This window comes from Lissotriton helveticus, chromosome 8, assembly GCF_964261635.1.
Source record: "Lissotriton helveticus chromosome 8, aLisHel1.1, whole genome shotgun sequence".
In the NCBI taxonomy this organism is placed as follows: Eukaryota; Metazoa; Chordata; class Amphibia; order Caudata; family Salamandridae; genus Lissotriton; species Lissotriton helveticus.
The window spans coordinates 1,396,578,091-1,396,596,712 of NC_136069.1; the positions used below are offsets into that span (position 1 = coordinate 1,396,578,091).

At 42.2% G+C, this 18,622-nt stretch overlaps 1 protein-coding gene across 1 annotated transcript in view; it reads right to left on the bottom strand.

The window, feature by feature from the left end:
- Positions 1–371: 371 nt before the first annotated feature.
- LOC144773901 (uncharacterized) overlaps positions 372–18,622 on the bottom strand; it is a 146,167-nt gene continuing 127,916 nt past the window's right edge. Inside the window, exon 8 of the mRNA XM_078658969.1 lies at positions 372–820. Within this exon, the coding sequence (XP_078515095.1) occupies positions 372–820 (449 nt within the window). The remainder of the gene's footprint in view (positions 821–18,622) is intronic.

Here is an 18,622-nt window from a genome sequence, read left to right on the forward strand (position 1 = left end):
CATCTCACAAAAATGCATTGAAATCAAGCGTTTCTTCACGGAAATGGTAAGCAAGATCATTTCAACAGCATTAAAAGCAGCTCTCCTCAGGCATACCATCAAACAACAACACTGTGGAGTGTTTAGAACTCTTTTTAGAAAATACCACATGTTCAAACCTCTTTCCAGCACAAACCACACCAACATCCTGAAATCTTTCAAACCATTCGATATGAGGATGACATCCCAACTCAAGTACTGGTTTACCCTCTCAGGGGAAGTACTCACAACCGTCCTCAACATTGATGGTTTACCCGACACCTCTTTGCTCAAAACTGGGAAACAAACCCTTGCCACTGACAATCTCAGTGTAAATAATATTTTTCTTCGCTCTATAACTTGAACTTAGCTGTGTTGAACAAATCAAACGTACACTTGATGTTTGAGTAGAAATGGAAATCACTCACCCAAGCGTAGGCGAGATCGATGTCAGTAAAAGAATAAGGAAGCCATGGATGGTGGTTGCAGCAGGTACAATTTTCCCATGCTCCCATTTTTGGCAAAGCAACATCAAATGGAAAAAGGTCAGTGTCTGGAAAGGGCTTCCAGTCACTCCACAGTCTGGGATCAGAGTGCAGAGAAACCTCAACAGGACTGCTCCATCTGGAATGCCGCAATCGGTCCAAGGATGCCGAACTGTATTCCACACTACGACCAGGTTCTGGTTTTCTCACTGTAATTTCTTTCAAGGGCCTTTTTTCTTGGGACTTTGTTAATTTCATGCATGTTGTTAATGTTTCCTCCTCCTCCTCTTCCTCCTCTTGTGCTTGACTTGGATAGTCTAAAAATATTTTTACAAGACATGCAGTTATTTTTAAATGCAATTTTTCAGTTTTTCAGTACAAAAAGAATAACAAATAGACAGTTTTCAAAGGTACCTATGAGGTCTCCCTCTAATAGCATAATCCACAAGAGCAACGTTTAACCATTATCCAACCCTGAACTATCATAATTAACCCAGATTATCAGTAAATATTTCACTGTGTGTATCTTTCCAGTATCTCAGTGGGTAAGAAAATGACAACTGACTGTATTTGGGGATGCATGTGACTGTGAGTGGTGAATGGGACTGACCGTTTTGGATGTGCACGAGGCTAGTGGGGATCTTTGCTTGATGTGATGACTCTAAATAGAGTGAGTGGCCTTCCCCGGTGGGTTTAAGGCCACTGTTGGGGGTGACTACTGTACATGATGGGCTAATATCTGGTGACTAAACATAATGAGGGAGATATTTCTGATGGGGGTTATTATTTTCAAAACTGCCAGAAAGTTCTGGCCTTCTTAACGCAGGAGTGTGGTGGAACCATTGTTTCCTCCTTATACACAGACGTTTTCACTCATTACCATGGTGAAGACTGAAACTTCTTTCTCCCATTTCAAACACCTGTAAAAGTCACACAGTACTCATTTATATAAGCATATTTTATTCACATGCACGGCTGGTATGTTTTACAGAGTTGGATTGGCACATTCATCCTTGGCAGAGGTATCCTTTAGTGCCTTTTGGAGAGTTTTTAAATTCTCTGTTGTAAAGTTTTAAGGTGATGGAACAGAGCCAGTGACAGGAGACAGGAGAAGTGTGCATCTACATTTCTCACCAGGTGCTCATGTTTTTATTAAAATTGTGTGTCAATTTTACATTTATTGTTTGCATTTGCTGCCTAGTTGTACGATGTCTCTCTCTTATTGTTTGTCAGAGACAGATGCTACAAAAATAATCTTTACTAAAAACCACAAAAAATATTGCAAATTATTTGATCTGTCTTACTTTTCGTAAAATGTGATTCTTTAAGTCAATTATGTACCATTCCATTCCCTTGCACACTGGCACAGCCTAACCTGCTCTCTGGGTCCTCTTCAGTGGGCATGCAAGCTGTGATCTGTAGTCTCCAACCTCTTAGAAATTCATCATCCTTTTGGCCAGCTTGCTTCTCCCTCCTTTCCCTACAGTGTGTGTGAGACAGTGTAACAGTGCAAATGTGAATATGTGTGTGTGTTTGAGTGAGATTGTCAGATAGATAGATAGATAGATAGAGAGAGAGATAGATGTAGAATGTGATAAAGCGTGAGTAAACAAATAGACAAGGGTAAAAATATGAGTGCCAGTATTAATATGCATGTGTGTAAATAAAGCTGTGTCTAACCCTGCCTAAGTTTGTGTTTGTGTAAGTATGTACAATGCATCTAACAGTGTTGGGGCAGGAATGATCCCTGTATTTACCCTAAGTGACCTAACTGCATATGAATCTGGTATCCTGTTACCAGCTCGTTTATTGTGTTAATCTAGCATATGGACTGAGGCCTGGGTCTGACCGTGCTAATGCCAAGGTTCAGAAATGGTTCTGTGACCTGGAGTGCACACAAAGTCTGCTCTGTATTTAATGATATGGCGCTACTGTTCATGTTCTGGAATGCTGACATGAATCAGTGACAGTAACAGGCCAATTGTTGTGAATTTATTGTGCTATGTGTTACTAATTACCTCCTTATACATTGCTCAGGTTGTCACTCTACTTCTCTTTAAAGTTCTCCAAATTACACTCTGACTTATTTGTACTCTGAGCTTTAAATCTAACATTTGAATAACACTAGAGTTACCAGTATGTGAAAGTCCACAAAACTCACAAATTATAATCTTATAAATTAAGAACACAAACCTAAGATGAACCCAACAAGCAAAACAAAGAATATAATCACCTTAAACATAAAGGAAATGACAAATGGAAAAATGTGTGCGCAACGACAGCAGAGGCAACACTAATACAGGAAACACACCCCTCCACCCTCAAATCTGTTCATAGGAAGAAAACAGCATCCCGCAGACAGTGGAAGTGCATTGCTTGTATTACTAAAGCCAGAGCGTGGAAAAGCAGGCACTGAAGGGAGGAGGAGGGACTACCCTTAGAATTTCAATGAGGACCTTTTAGTAAGGGCCTTGGGATCAGATTTTCCTCAGTGATGCCAGTTGGTAAATGGTGGGGAAGAGAAGGGGAGTCAGGTTCTGTTTTTCAAATTAGGCAAATTCCTAGGCAGAGCCTGCCCTTTTGTCTGTCCCTTATTGTTACTTCAGGAAGGCTGATGAGTCAAGTGCAGAGTCTTTACATTACATATTACCCACTTTTTGGAAACTCATTTGAAAGAGAACCGACCAAATCTGTTCTGAAAGCTCAGACAAAGAATACACATTTGCTGTCTGGAAAATGAGTATAAAAATTCAAAGTTCTTCTTGACCAAGGAAGGGAGTGCTCCACAAGGTATTCAAAGAGTTGCTGTGAGATCAATGCTGGTTTCTGTATGACAGCTTGTCTCCCGGAGATGAGATAACATTCTTAGCAGTCTATAACTTGCTGTCTAGCTCCTAGAAGCTGCCTGCCTGGTCAGAAGGGGTAGAATAGTGTCCGGACCTGCAGGAGGAGAGACTGTCCAGGAGCAAAAACCGAGTTGTGTCCGAGGTGTGGGGACACCGAGAAGAAGGAGACTGTCTAGTGGGAGCATCGCCAAAATTAATATGTGCTTCGAGAGATCGTCCACTCTCTGGAAGCATGGATCTAGAGATGAACTGTGTGAAAATCAACTTGATAACCCTGTGCCATATGCTATTTCTACAGTCTGATGCTGATGCTGTCAGAAGGAAGTTCAACCATGAGGGAATAGTCGCTACTGACATGGAAAATCTAGCAAGGCCCAGAGACTGCACCTGCCAGGAATGCCCATCCCGAGGATCCACCTGCCATGGCCACCCAGATTAGAGACCGAATCTCCAAAACGGCCAGCCCTCACAAGTTCCATCTTCCAAACTAGTGTCTGAGGGGCTGGTGCAGCCTTTCATTTTTTCCCAGTGTAGGGGGGGTGAGATCGTTTAACATTGTTTGTCATATGTATCTAAATGTGTAGTATTTCATACCACAGTGATATTGAAAGTGCTTTATCTTCTATAAAGAAAGGTACTGGGATATACAGAGATGTATTTTGTCTGTTGATTGGTTGTTGAGTTATGAGTCTCTACTCACACACTACTTTCCTGGGAAGACCTTGACTACTCACCCATACTACCCTAGGAGTCAAGTGCAAAACGTGTTTACTTGGCCCTGTTTGTAGAGCTGTAGTAGGACAGACCCCAAGACACCAGTGGCAAACAACCTCATCTACCACGGCTAGGGTCCAATAGCCCCTGTCTGCTCCATGGCTCCCAAACAGGTTGTGAGAGTCAGAAAATGAATGACAGAGCAAGTGAGAGCCTGTAATATAAGCACATAGAACTTGCTAATGGGTGGCTGTGCTGGAGACTAGCATTCTAAGATATACCCTATTTTCTTCAAGATTACACTGACCTGGACCTTGAGAGCTGTAATTATGCCTCAAAAAAAGTTGAATGGGTGGGAGAGAAAATACAAGATAGATGTCGTCTCTCTCTACACCGGCTTCAATGTCTGGAGTAAGGGATACTACATCAGGGAACCATGAAGGTGGTTAATATGGAGGTATATGGCAAGATGAGTCCATGTACTTGACAAAACTATGTGATCTCTAGTCTACCACTTCAAATATCAAAACAAATATGCTAGCCATTGAGGTCACTGTAAACGCCCTGGACATACATTTGCCTAACACAAAGAAGGAGGTCAAGGGAATGTGCAAAAGATCGCAAGGATGGAGTCATTGGTATCTACTCTATTTGTTAAATTTAAGAGAAGCGCCATCTCTGCAGTGATACAATTTGAACCTATGCTTGAGTATTCAAGAAGATGCTTTGCGCGCGCAACTACTGAGCATTCCGCAACAACTTTCAGATCAGGACCACTTACATGATGTAATGCAGTGATTTGTAGATATGGAGGTGTTTCCTCCTGAATCTGGTCCTGGTGTCACATGTGCAAGGTGTATCACATTCCACACCAGGAATTGGAAGCCCATAGCCCACGTATGGGCATAGTTATTGCTGAACTGAGAAATGCACTAGGTAAGATAGAGTTATAAAGAGATGGATGATAAAAGGGAGTTTATGTTTCCTGACTAGTCAGGCCACTCAGAAAAAAAGACAAAACTGCAACACATAAAAAGGAGAAACTAATTGCCGTTTTCACTGTTAGGGTGTGAGGGTTTTACCAGAGATGGCTCTAATTTGTTAAAGCAGATCTCTGGATTTTTTAAGTTCTCTTAGTGAGATCCCTGTGCTTTTTATATGTCTTATTTACATGTCTGTTATTTATCTGTCTTATTTGGATATATGACGAAACCACTCATGCCATTACCACGCATGTTTTACAACATGGTCATTACAATGACCACAACATACTCCGCAACTCTTTAGTTCGCAAGTCTTTACCATGCATATGCCTTTACCACTCATGACTTTACAACGACATTTGTGATGTTAAGGCATGTAAAGTAAAGGCATATGCGTGGCAAAAACTTACTAGGTAAGTATGACCCCAAATTAAATTATCTATCTATCTATCTATCTATCTATCTATCTATCTATCTATCTATCTATCTATCTATCTATCTATCTATCTATCTATCTATCTATCTATCTATCTATCTTTAAAATAAATAAATATATATATAAATAACCAAATCTAAATATATGCACACACACACACATGCAAAGGCACTTCCCATCCGAAAATCCATACCCACCCTGCATACAAAAAAAACCATAACACCAAAAAACCCATACCCTCCCTAAACCATAAATCCTAAAAGTCCTTAGCACCCAAAAACCCAAACCCACCCTAAACCCTAAAAACCCCTTACTTCCCAAAACTCCATACCGATCATAACTCCTAAACACACCTTACCACCCAAAAACACATATCCACCCCAACACCCTAAATCCCAAAATTTCCCTTGCCACTCAGAAAACCATACCTACACGAAACCCTAAAAATACCCTTATCACCCAAAAACGCATACCCACCCTAAACCCAAAATCTCAAAATTTCCCTTGACACCCAAAAGCGCATTCCCACTCTGAACCCTAAAAATACTTACCACCCAAAAACACATACCCACCCTGAACACTAAAAATAACCTTTCCATTGAAAAACCCATATCCACTCTAAACTAAAGACCCTTAGCACCCAAAACCCCATACCTACCATAAACCCTCAAAATACCCCTATCACCCAAAAACCCATACCCACCTGAAAAACCCTAAATCCTAAAATTCCCTTGCCACACAAAAATCCATACCAACCCTGAACCCTAAAAATAACCTTATCACTCAAAAACCCATACCCACCCTAAACCCTAAATTTACCTCTGCCACCCAAAATCCCGAACCCACCCTAAAACGTAAAAATTCACTTACCATCCACAATCCAAACCCACCCCAAACCCTAAAAATTCATACAACCCAAAAACCTATCCTCTCTTGCCCAATCTAAACCTTACATTTTTCACCATAATATACATATATATTAATGAACTGGCCATTTGGGCACCATTGGGACACTACTGCAGTTGCGGCTCCTCGAGGGAGTGCTGGGGCAGGGGAGGAGCAGGGTGGAGGGTAGTAAACTCCGACATACAGCCGAAGGGAGTTAAGTAAAGAAATAAATAAATAAAACAAATTACATTGTGCGTGCTGCAACGCCATGTGAGTGTGTATCTATCTATCTATCTATATATTCACTGAAAAAACCATAGGTTATAGACCATATATAGTTAGGAATTAGCATTTACAAAACCTTGAAAATTCACTGAAAAAACCATAGGTTATAGACCATATATAGTTAGGAATTAGCATTTAAAAAACCTTATTTTACTCACACAAAACCATTGCAATTCCATATATAGTTAGTTGTACTAACTATATATCGCGCACCCGCAATCCACTGCTGATGATGTCACATATTACATCATTCATGACATGGTCAGTGACATCACTGATGACATCACTGATGACATCTCAAATGACATCACTGATGACATCACTGATGACATCTCATTTGACATCATTATTGTGCTAATACGATAAATCTCTTCAGACTCTAATATAACCTTAGATACACTCAGTGTATACAGACACTCACACACTGACATCTCAAATGACATCACTGATGACATCACTGATGACATCTCAAATGACATCACTGATAACATCTCAAATGACATCACTGATGACATCACTGATGACATCTCAAATGACATCACTGATGACATCACGGATGACATCATCCAGTGACTGTGTGTTTCTGTAAAGTTTAAATATGTTTGATTTATTGAAGAATGAGTGGATGTATAAGTGTCTGGATGAAGGATTTAGTAGGTGCGTGACTGACTGTATGAGTGAGTGAATAAATGTGTCGTACTAAATGCATAGGTTAGTGACTAAACTGTCTGAATATGTGCATCAGTGTGTCTGTTGTGATGTAAACTGCTGCATGTGTTGATCATTAGCTATACGAGAGGTTATATGTGTTATTGATTGGTTGCCCAAGTATTTGTATGTGAGATTGAGTTTGTGTGGGGGTGGCTGGGAGGTGTGTGACTCTGTGCATAGATGTGTGAGCAGTTGATTCACTAGGTGTATGAGTTCAAGAGTGCATGTGGAAACAGCTACATGGTCGGTTGACTGTGTGCATGAGTGTATTGATGAGTGAATGGATATCTCAATGCTACATGTCATAGTAAGTACATATGTAATACACAGTACATGTGAGAGTTGGCATATATAAATAACTGTGCATGAGAGCCACTGAATGTGTGAGTGGCTGTATGGATCATTGTGAACTTGTATCAGGGATTGTATAAGAGAGTAAATATGTGTTAGTATATGTTTGAATAAGTAAGGTGTGTATAACTGTATAGTTGAGGAAATGGAGGTGAGATTGTTTCTTTGCATGACTGACTAGGTGTGTGAGTAACTCCATGGATGAGTGACAGTGTGTGAGTGTCTGTATACACTGAGTGTATCTAAGGTTATATTAGAGTCTGAAGAGGTTTATCGTATTAGCACAAGAATGATGTCAAATGAGATGTCATCAGTGATGTCATCAGTGATGTCATTTGAGATGTCATCAGTGATGTCATCAGTGATGTCACTGACCATGTCATGAATGATGTAATATGTGACATCATCAGCAGTGGATTGCGGGTGCGCGATATATAGTTAGTACAACTAACTATATATGGAATTTCAATGGTTTTGTGTGAGTAAAATAAGGTTTTTTAAATGCTAATTCCTAACTATATATGGTCTATAACCTATGGTTTTTTCAGTGAATTTTCAAGGTTTTGTAAATGCTAATTCCTAACTATATATGGTCTATAACCTATGGTTTTTTCAGTGAATTTCAATGGTTTTTTAATAGCAAATATCATAAGCTGTTGATTGTCAAGTACGTGGTAAGAAAAAACATTTTCGTGTTTATGCACACTGATCTGCTTTCAATGCTGCCCCCCCCCCCTCATTTCTATTAGGAGTACTCTCTCTTTGCAGATAGTGAAGGGTAGTTAACGCAGGCCTTTGCCCCCGTTGTAATCCGTCGTGCCTGCTTCTCTCTCCATTTGATTGATTGTTATCCAAGCATTTACTGTTTTAGAATTGGTTCTCTTTGGTTCATTCTCTATTTACAAACAACCACAGAGTCGCAATACTCTGTTTAGTCTTTGCAGATAGCGAAAAATCGTGTAAAAAAACAAAAGGAATCGAGCAAAATCAGTAGGCCACTAATGGGATCTCTTTTTTACCTCGCTAAAATAGAAACATTAGGAACAACCTGTTGAAAATAGCAATGTGTATGTACATAAGCGGCGTTCATTTGTGTTCACAGTACCCCTTGTTGATTGTTTGAATCGAGCATTGAATTGTTCGAAGTTGGTTCTCTTAAGGATCTTCTCTGCCTGCAAACGGGGAAGAATAGGAATATTCTCTCTCCCTTTGCAGATAGTGAAGGGTAGGTAACGCAAACCTTTAACACGTCGTGCCTATTTCGTTCCTCATTGATTGATTGTTTGCCCGAACATTGACTGTTTGGGAATTGGTTCTTTTTGGAGGTATTCCCTGTTTGCAAATAAACGTAGGAAAATCTTTGCAAGTAGTGAAAGGGTAGGTAATGCGGACCTTTCTCCCCCGTTGTAATCTGTCATGCCTATCTACTCCCCACTGATTGATGCACCTGTTTCACCCGGACCATTTACTAGAGATAGGTCATCTGGCCCGACCAGAGAGCACCCCTAGTGAAAAGGACATATGCAATAATAACGAAGTGATCACTGTATCCTGTTAACAGAAACTTTAGCATGAAACAACCTGGAAAGAAAGGAATAGGAAAACGAAAATCAGTAGGCCACTGATGAACTTTTTATTAAATAACAAACAAAGAAACGATAACAATACGTAATGATAAAACCTATTATTGTCCTAGAAACAAGAAACGTTAGAAGTAAGCCCGTAATAAGAAACCTGAAAACAGTAAGAGAAACCAAGTGTGACATTGCAACGGCCACAAGGCAACGAGGCTTCATCGCCCCTCACTGCCCCAAAACGTGTCTGTCCCACCGCCTGCCACGGCCAAATAACGGCAAACTGGGAAAGATACAAGTCAGCAGACATCCGCCCCATTCTGGAAACTTCCAAAGTGCAACAGGTTTGCGGCTACGCCCACCCGGAAGCAACACATATAAGGCGGGTCCTGCTGCCAACCGTCGGCAGAAGATCATCATGTAGGGTGTAGCCGGAGGAAAGGCCGAGGCCAATGGGACCCGGCCAAGGGGATTGCTACGACAACCCTGGAGAGTTGCAAGGGGGGGAATGTCTGTGTCCTCGACCCTCCCCTCTCTCTCCCAGTCCGGCCACCATCAACCAGAGGCCGAGGCCGACGGGATCCGGCCGCGGTGGCGGTAACCCTGGAGAATTGCAGGTTAGACCCTCTCTCTCCCAGTCTGGGCCAGCATCCATGGAGGGCCTGGGAGTGGAGAGGCCACTGCACGAAAGGCCCAGGAGAGGCACCACACGCAAGGCCTGCCCCACCGGATGAGCCAAGGAACCCGTTCATGGGGCCAGAGCAAAGGGCGTCCGGCCGCCATCCACCGGAGGTCCGGCCCAAAGACGGACGGGACATTTCTTCTTTCTTTTATAATGGCTGCGACAACACTGGGGGGGGATGTCTTGCACATGCCTCCGACCCCCCCCCCCCTCGTCCTCATCGCCTGGTCCGGCCATAACAAATGTCAAGCGAGACGCCGTGGGGTGCACTGGATGGGAGAGACGGTGCGAACAGGCCTCTCCCGCCTCCCCAGGTGGAAGCTTCCCAGCTGCACCCTCAGCGCTCCAGGCGCCCGGAAAAAGGTTCTTCCACTGTGGCGATGCTGCAACGTCTCGCCCGGCAGGGTGGAGCCCGTCCGCTCATTTGACCCCGCGATCGCCGGTAGCTACCGAACTCTCAAAATGGCGGTCGACCTGGCAAGAGCGGGCCCAACATAAAGAAATGGCCCGGTCACTGGTTGACTCCACCACCGTAGTCCTCCACGACCTTGAAGATTCTAGAGGAGCCGCGGGAGTCCCCGACCCCCGCAGACACCCCCGATGGGGAATGACTGCCATGATTGCCCGTGGAGTGACGAAACTGTAGCCGCGGGACGTCGGCGCTCCCATGCTGGCGCCAGCCTCAGTTTGAATGACTAGAATCCTGCAGACCACAGTTCGGATCAGTTCCGGTGAAAGCACAGTGTGACCCGGTAGGAAAAATTGTTGCACCCCCTCCCCTTTTTGACTGATGGTTCAAACCACCGATCCTTTCCTTTGCCCTTTTAACGGAACTTTGGACTGCCTCACCCCCCCCCCCCCCGGGGCGCCCCACGCCGTTATTCGGAGGGCGGCAACTTACTGGACATCACCTTGGTGCCATCGTTCTGCTGCCTTGGAACTATTCGCACAACAGACCGCTACTGACGACCCACCCCCCGGGACGCCCCACGCCGGATACCCAAATCAGTGCGGCACCCAGGCAACATCACCTGGGTGCCGTCCAGAAATCTGGACGTTGTGCTGCCTTGGGACTATTCGCACAACCGACCGCTACTGACCATTGTTCCTTCTTTTTCCCTAAAAATGTTTAAATGTTTTTACTGTTTTTGTTTTGTTGTATATATTTATAAGTTATTAAAGTTTTATATTCCTACTACTTTGTTGGAGTGCTATATATTTTTAATGTGACACATAATTGTAAAAACTTTGATGTACAAAGAGTCATCCCTGCAATCTTCCACTTCAGGCTCGGTCCCCTCCCCAATCACAATACAGGATGGTTTTCAGATAGTAGGAACGCGTGTGGTGTGACGGATCTCATCGGGTGTGGGCCTTGATCTACTATAACTCCTTTGAAGAGGGGTGATTCTTTACAGCTGGGGCCATAAACTACATCTGCAGGGCTAGCTGATAGCCTGGGACCGGCCTGGACAATCGGACACAGAGGAAGAGGAGTGTCAGAGGGTGCGGTAGTGAATAGGGCGAAAGGGAGGTGTCGGGCGGGCACAGGGTGTGATTCTCAGGGAAGAGCAGCGCAGATGGGGGGAGGTTTATTGCCCATGCATAAGACAGAGAGCGGGGGTGACCAGTGCCTGGGGGAGATGCTTGCGAGGGTGGGGAGCCATGCTAAGGATCGACAGCGTGCAGAGAGTGGGTCTGGTCAAGGCATCTAAAATGGCTGCCGTGCACGACAAAAGTGTGGCATTTGAAAAAAGGCAAGATGGCGCAGACAATGTTTTTCAACACTTCCTGATTTCCTTCTAATCGAACGTTAACAGACGTTGGGGCATATTACCAAAGTTAAGCGATATTTCTCGCTAACGATGCTTAGCAACGAATTTTTTACCGCTAAGCATCGTCAGAAATTATCGCAGATAAACCTTGCTATTATCAAGGTTTATCGCAAATGCGATAAAAAACGGCCGCAATGCATGAATATCGCTGAAAAGTCAGCGATATTCATGCATTACCGAGCTAATGCTCTTAGCCATGTTATCCACCTCCCATTGGATAACATGGCTAAGAACTGCTCAGGGCAGGTGTTAGTTTTTGGAGATATTCGCGCTTAGCGCGAATATCTCCAAAAGTTGGTAATAGGAGATAGATATCTTGCATGTTGTAATGCAAGTTATTGTGGTATATGGAACTCTTACCATAATCTCTCAGGAAAGCAGGAACTGACCCTTTTGGGACCGCCTGAGAAGGCCTAGGGGGTGAGGGGTACTCTACTTTGCCCCCTTTTCACGATCTGAACTATTTTATTTTACTCTCTTCTGTAATTACACAAAATGGCAGCGATAGGATGCATCAGAGACAGACAGTGAGAGAAAGGAGGCCGGAGATGAAGAAGAGATGTCAAATACACATTGGAGATAATATAGTGGGAGAAGGGAAGTAAATATGAGTAAACTTACTATGTAACATAAAAATGTTGCACTCTATACTATAAGTCTAATTTTATACTACAATCACTTCGCTACAACCTCATAAATTAAAAATAAAAATGAATAATGTCTCAAACAATTTTTGATTTCTAAATATAAATTTATTCTTCTGAATTTTCATAATTTGAAAGAACTAGTAACATGTCCTCATCAGGAATTTCCTCTTCAATCATCTCATCAGGAATCTCCTCATGAAAAGTCTGCAATGATGATTCTTGTAACTCTATGGTCTCCAAACATTCGATAAATTCGCCGTCAAGAGATTGATCAAAAAAATCATTCAAGTCATCTCCTCCTTGTGAGAATATTTCATTATTGGTGCTGTCAATTTCAATAAATGTAGTGGATAATTCAAAAGAAATTGCCACGGTCTCTTCATTGTGATCCATTTTATTTTGAAATTTCTTGCTGTAAATTGCAGAAAAAAATAATCACTTTCATTTATCGTTTTTAGTAATACATAATATAAAACTAACTTTATCAAGTATTTAGTATAACAGAAGGACTGTAAATAAATAACAGAAAACATTTTTCAAATTATCTTAAAGTGTACAACATAGTTCCCCTTACAAATTAAAAACTCACATTTTTGAAAGTAGGAGAAGCGTTAGTACTGTGTAAATCAAACACCAGAAATTGAGCACCAAAAATTCCTCACAAATGTACCTCAGACAGTAGTATCACAAAATGACTGTGGTTTCCTCTCATTTTAGATATATACATAACCAATTAACTTTCATCACACACAAATACAAAACCAAAGCAACATTTTAATTGGTTCTAAATTTCAACACTTTCAAATGTGTTTTCCCCATGCAATTTTCCATAGGACATTTAGATACGTCTACAGCCTGAATGGCTGAACGGAATTACACCAAACTTGGCAAAATGGTACATCAAACCTAAGGGGTCAGGGAGGATCTACTATGCCCCCTTATGGTCATTTGCCCCTTCGCTTTGGCCTCCTCTTGTCTCTCGATCCTACGAGAGACAAGATGGCGGCCGCTACGGACTGTTTGGAATGTTTACAGACGCCGGATAACCAATCAGCTTCGCTTCACAAAGCTCCGTAACGCGAAAAGTACGCGAAGTGGAGCGCTGCCCGGAGCGCTGTTACAGATATATATCTTTTTTTGAACGTTAATTTCTCAAAATCCACTGGAGCACATATATTGAGACCTAGCAAAGGCACATCGGGCTACCAGTCCCTACAATTTTGCCAAGTTTCGTGCAAATCCATTCAGCCGTTCGATTATTATTATTATTTTTTTTTTTTGCCCCGCGGGGCCCTTTTAAAACCTCCACATCAAACCTAGGGGGTCAGGGAGGATCTACTATGCCCCCTTATGGTCATTTGCCCCTTCGCTTTGGCCTCCTCTTGTCTCTCGATCCTACCGAGAGACAAGATGGCGGCCGCTACGGACTGTTTGGAATGTTTACAGACGCCGGAGAACCAATCAGCTTCGCTTCACAAAGCTCCGTAACGCGAAAAGTACGCGAACTGGAGCGCTGCCCGGTCCGCTGTTACAGATATATATCTTTTTTTGAACGTTAATTTCTCAAAATCCACTGGAACACATATATTGAGACCTAGCAAAGGCACATCGGGCTACCAGTCCCTACAATTTTGCCAAGTTTCGTGCAAATCCATTCAGCCGTTCGGGCTAAAAGTGAGGCCAACCGCCCTATGGAAATTAACATTGGAAAAACGCGTTTTGGGACCCCCCTTTTTTCTCGGCCCCCCCTTGACGAACCCGCCCCAAATTTCCAGTGGCTGCTCAGAAACAAAATGTGCCATTTTCCTGAAAATTTCAGCCAATTCCGTCCACAAACGCCAAAGTTATTAGACATAGAATTTTCAAAAATCCCATAGAGAAAAAATCCTAACTATATATACCTACTGGCGACCGCCAGTAGGTAATATATCTATCTATATTACCTAATGGCGGTCGCCAGTAGGTATATATAGTTAGGATTTTTTCTCTATGGGATTTTTGAAAATTCTATGTCTAATAACTTTGGCGTTTGTGGACGGAATTGGCTGAAATTTTCAGGAAAATGGAACATTTTGTTTCTGAGCAGCCCCTAAAAATTTGGGGGGGTTTCGTCAAAGGGGGGCCGAGAAAAAAGGGGGGTCCCAAAACATGTTTTTAACATTGAGTTTTCCATAGGGCGGTTGGCCTCACTTTTAGCCCGAACGGCTGAATGGATTTGCACGAAACTTGGCAAAATTGTAGGGACTGGTAGCCCGATGTGCCTTTGCTAGGTCTCAATATATGTGCTCCAGTGGATTTTGAGAAATTAACGTTCAAAAAAAGATATATATCTGTAACAGCGGACCGGGCAGCGCTCCAGTTCGCGTACTTTTCGCGTTATGGAGCTTTGTGAAGCGAAGCTGATTGGTTCTCCGGCGTCTGTAAACATTCCAAACAGTCCGTAGCGGCTGCCATCTTGTCTCTCGGTAGGATCGAGAGACAAGAGGAGGCGAAAGCGAAGGGGCAAATGACCATAAGGGGGCATAGTAGATCCTCCCTGACCCCCTAGGTGTGATGTGGAGGTTTTAAAAGGGCCCCGCGGGGCAAAAAAATAAAAAATAATAATAATCGAACGGCTGAATGGATTTGCACGAAACTTGGCAAAATTGTAGGGACTGGTAGCCCGATGTGCCTTTGCTACGTCTCAATATATGTGCTCCAGTGGATTTTGAGAAATTAACGTTCAAAAAAAGATATATATCTGTAACAGCGCTCCGCTTCGCGTACTTTTCGCGTTACGGAGCTTTGCGAAGCTGATTGGTTCTCCGGCGTCTGTAAACATTCCAAACAGTCCGTAGCGGCCGCCATCTTGTCTCTCGGTAGGATCGAGAGACAAGAGGAGGCCAAAGCGAAGGGGCAAATGACCATAAGGGGGCATAGTAGATCCTCCCTGACCCCCTAGGTTTGATGTGGAGGCTTTAAAAGGGCCCCGCAGGGCAAAAAAAAACCAACAATTTTTACGTTTTTTTGCGTGGGGAGCGTCCGGTTCGCGAACCGGGAAGCGTTCTGGGGAGCGTACTTTGTTGAAAATTAGTGAAAAAAGTTAGAGTAAAATAATAATTGTGAGTGATCAGATGTAGGGTAGCTCTGAGAAGAGCTTTTGGGTTTATGGTACATTTAGGTACTTATAAGTAGGTACCAATGCACATTTTTAAATTCAGAATGAACATTCTGTTGCCCTCATCTGAGAAGTGAACTCCATCTCCTCTGTAGATATCTTGCATGTAGTAACGCAAGTTATTGTTGTACAAGGAGCCCATTCCATGGTCTCTCATGTAAGCTGAAACAGATTTGTTTACATGCTTCCTCGACTTCTCAATTTGTGGACAAAATTGGTTCGACCACCTCCATTTCTGTCTTTGGCATATATTTGAATATACCAAGGCAGTCTGAGGAAAAAGTGCCATCAATTGCTCAAAGGTGTCCTTTAAAAGCATTTCCAGACCTACCCCAGTCAAAGTGCCCAAATCATTACCTCCACAGTGCACAATTAACAGGTCAGGTTTTGGCAAATGCATAAAGGTTTTCACCAATGGTATCAATTGGTGACATTTTAATCCTCTGTGGCCAAACCACTTAATTTCCACATCTTGTAAATTGAGGTTAGGTAAATTCCTGTTCTCAGCATACCTCTGAGCCCAATAGATGTAACAATGTCCAACAATCCAGACAGAAAACATGGTGAGAGAAGGTTCTCCTGCAGTCAGATGAAGTGTGGCAATGAATTGGCAGTTGAAAAAATAAGAGTGTAAAATGAAAAAAACTGTGGAGTTTCTGTGTTAATGAAGCAGTAAGAGTGATTGGTGGATTTTGATTACTGAAAACAGAAAGTTAGGGTTCATGGATGAGTTCTTTGAAAGATGTATTTTGAGTGGTGAAGAAAAAATCATTAAATGAAAGAATGCACTGGATATGCAGGTGCACTGAGAGTTCAGAGTTCAATTGCAACTTGTTGTGTGAACTTGCAAACACCAGAGGTCTTCCAAGAGGTGGTTGCTATGCAAAAAAAGCAGAGAGGGCAGAGGGGGGGAAGGGTTTTAATTTGAAAAAAAGTGAGGGAAGAGTTTTGATTGGGTGACATGAGAGATATGTGTGAAGAATTACAGCATTTCTGTGCTTTTGATAGCTGCAGACTCTGGAGTGCATACCTTTTGCTCTGCTGAAGACAAATTGGTGTGTTTCTGAGACTGTTTTGAAACTCAAAGTATTTGCTTAGGTGAGAAAAGATTTCTTTAATTTAGATACAGAATAGTGTGCTTTAAGGAGAAAATTATGAAGAAAGTTGTGTTTTTCCAATGTTGCTTTGTGTCAAGTGTTTTACAAATAGATTTTGTTTCTTTGAGAAATTGTAATTGGAGAAAATGTGAAGTATTAGTACTGACAGGGTTTTTATGTGCATAGGAGCTGTGGAGTGTTTTCAAATTATGACTTGTAAAACGTTTTTGAGGAAAAGGAATGGTTTTAATATTTATGACAAGGACATAATGGTGTATGCTTCTTTATAAGGCAATTGAGTGTCTCTGATGTTATTTTTTCCATTTTAATGTAAGACCTTTCCCTGTGGAGCAAATTGCTTGTAAATATGCTCCCACCTGTGCATGGCAAATTTAGATTTGGAATGTTTGCGTTACATAGCTGTGTTAAAAGTGACCCAAGCATGCTGCAAAGGCAATCAAAAAACGCTTTCATGTGTCTTAAGGACATTTTAAGTCATTTCCCCATGTGGAGTGTTTTTAAATTATGACTTGAAAATCGTTTTGGGGGAAAAGGAATGCTTTTAAAATTTATGACAAGGACATAATGGTGTATGCTTCTTTATAAGGCATTTCAGTGTCTCTGAAGTTATTTTTCCAATATTAAATTAAAAGACCTTTCCCCGTGGAGCAAATTCCTTGTAAATATGCTCCCACCTGTGCATGGTAAATTTAAATTTTGACTGTTTGAGTTACATAGCCATGTTAAAAGTGACCCAAAAAAGTTGCAAAGGCTTTAAAAAAACACTTTCATGTGTCTTGAGGACATTTTAAGTCATTTCCCCGTGGGCAGTGTTTTCAAATTATGAGTTGAAAATCGTTTTTGAGGTAAAGGAATGTTTTTAAAATTTATGTGCGCCATATGCCTCCAAATTTTTTTTTCAGGGGTGCAGCAGGGTGTTCTTGAGAGACCCCTGCACCCTCGAAAAAATTCCAAATTTGCGATGAGCTAATTGCTAATCGCAAATTGCACCTTCATTCCTATGGGTCTCCTGCTCCATGGAAATGAATGGGTAATTTGCAATTAGCAATTTGCTCATCGCAAATTAGGAATGGTAAAGAATCGCTATTTATTCCTTAAAGTTCGCTATTTAGGAAATGCAAAAAACTTTGATGATACATATGGCGGTTCATCTCTAACAAGATAAGAAGCTTAGGGATGGATTTATGATGACTGGCGCATCACCAGGGATGTGCCAGTCATCCTGCGTCGCTGTTCCGACACCCATGGTGTGCTGCATTTACAATGCGGCGCACCATGGGGCAAAAACACCACAGATGCGTGACGCATCTGTGCCGTAAAGGTGGCGCATTGCTGGAGTTGTATCGCAAGTGTGATGAAGCTCCAGCAAGGCTCAGGGGTGCCCCTGTCGTAGGGTTTCTGTTCTCACACAGAACTAAGCACAGAGGATTGGAACCTCGGCGAATTAGGGTGCCCCAAAACTGACCTTAGTACCCAAAAACCCCCTAACAAGCTAGGTACAGTGTCACATTGGATATAACAAACTCCCAATCTTTAGACAATTCAGAACATGAACTTACAGTACCTCAGGATACGTGGAACTCATGAACACTCGGTCGTTATATATTCATTACAAACGAGAACATGGAGTTAAGAAGAACACATGTGCATTTGAAATGTTTATTTACTAATGCCGTCTTCTCAGGCGTAGTATCTTAGATAATACAAGTACACATATTATCAGTAGCAAAATTACCAGCATAGTTACTAGTACATAAAAAGCGAATGGTGACAGTATGTTAACATGCTGTAAATGAATAAGAGTTAGCAACACTTATATTTCACCCTCCCTAATACACATATTATATTATTTGTTAAGAAGGTCTCTTTGGGTTGGTTTAGGGCGGGCCCAT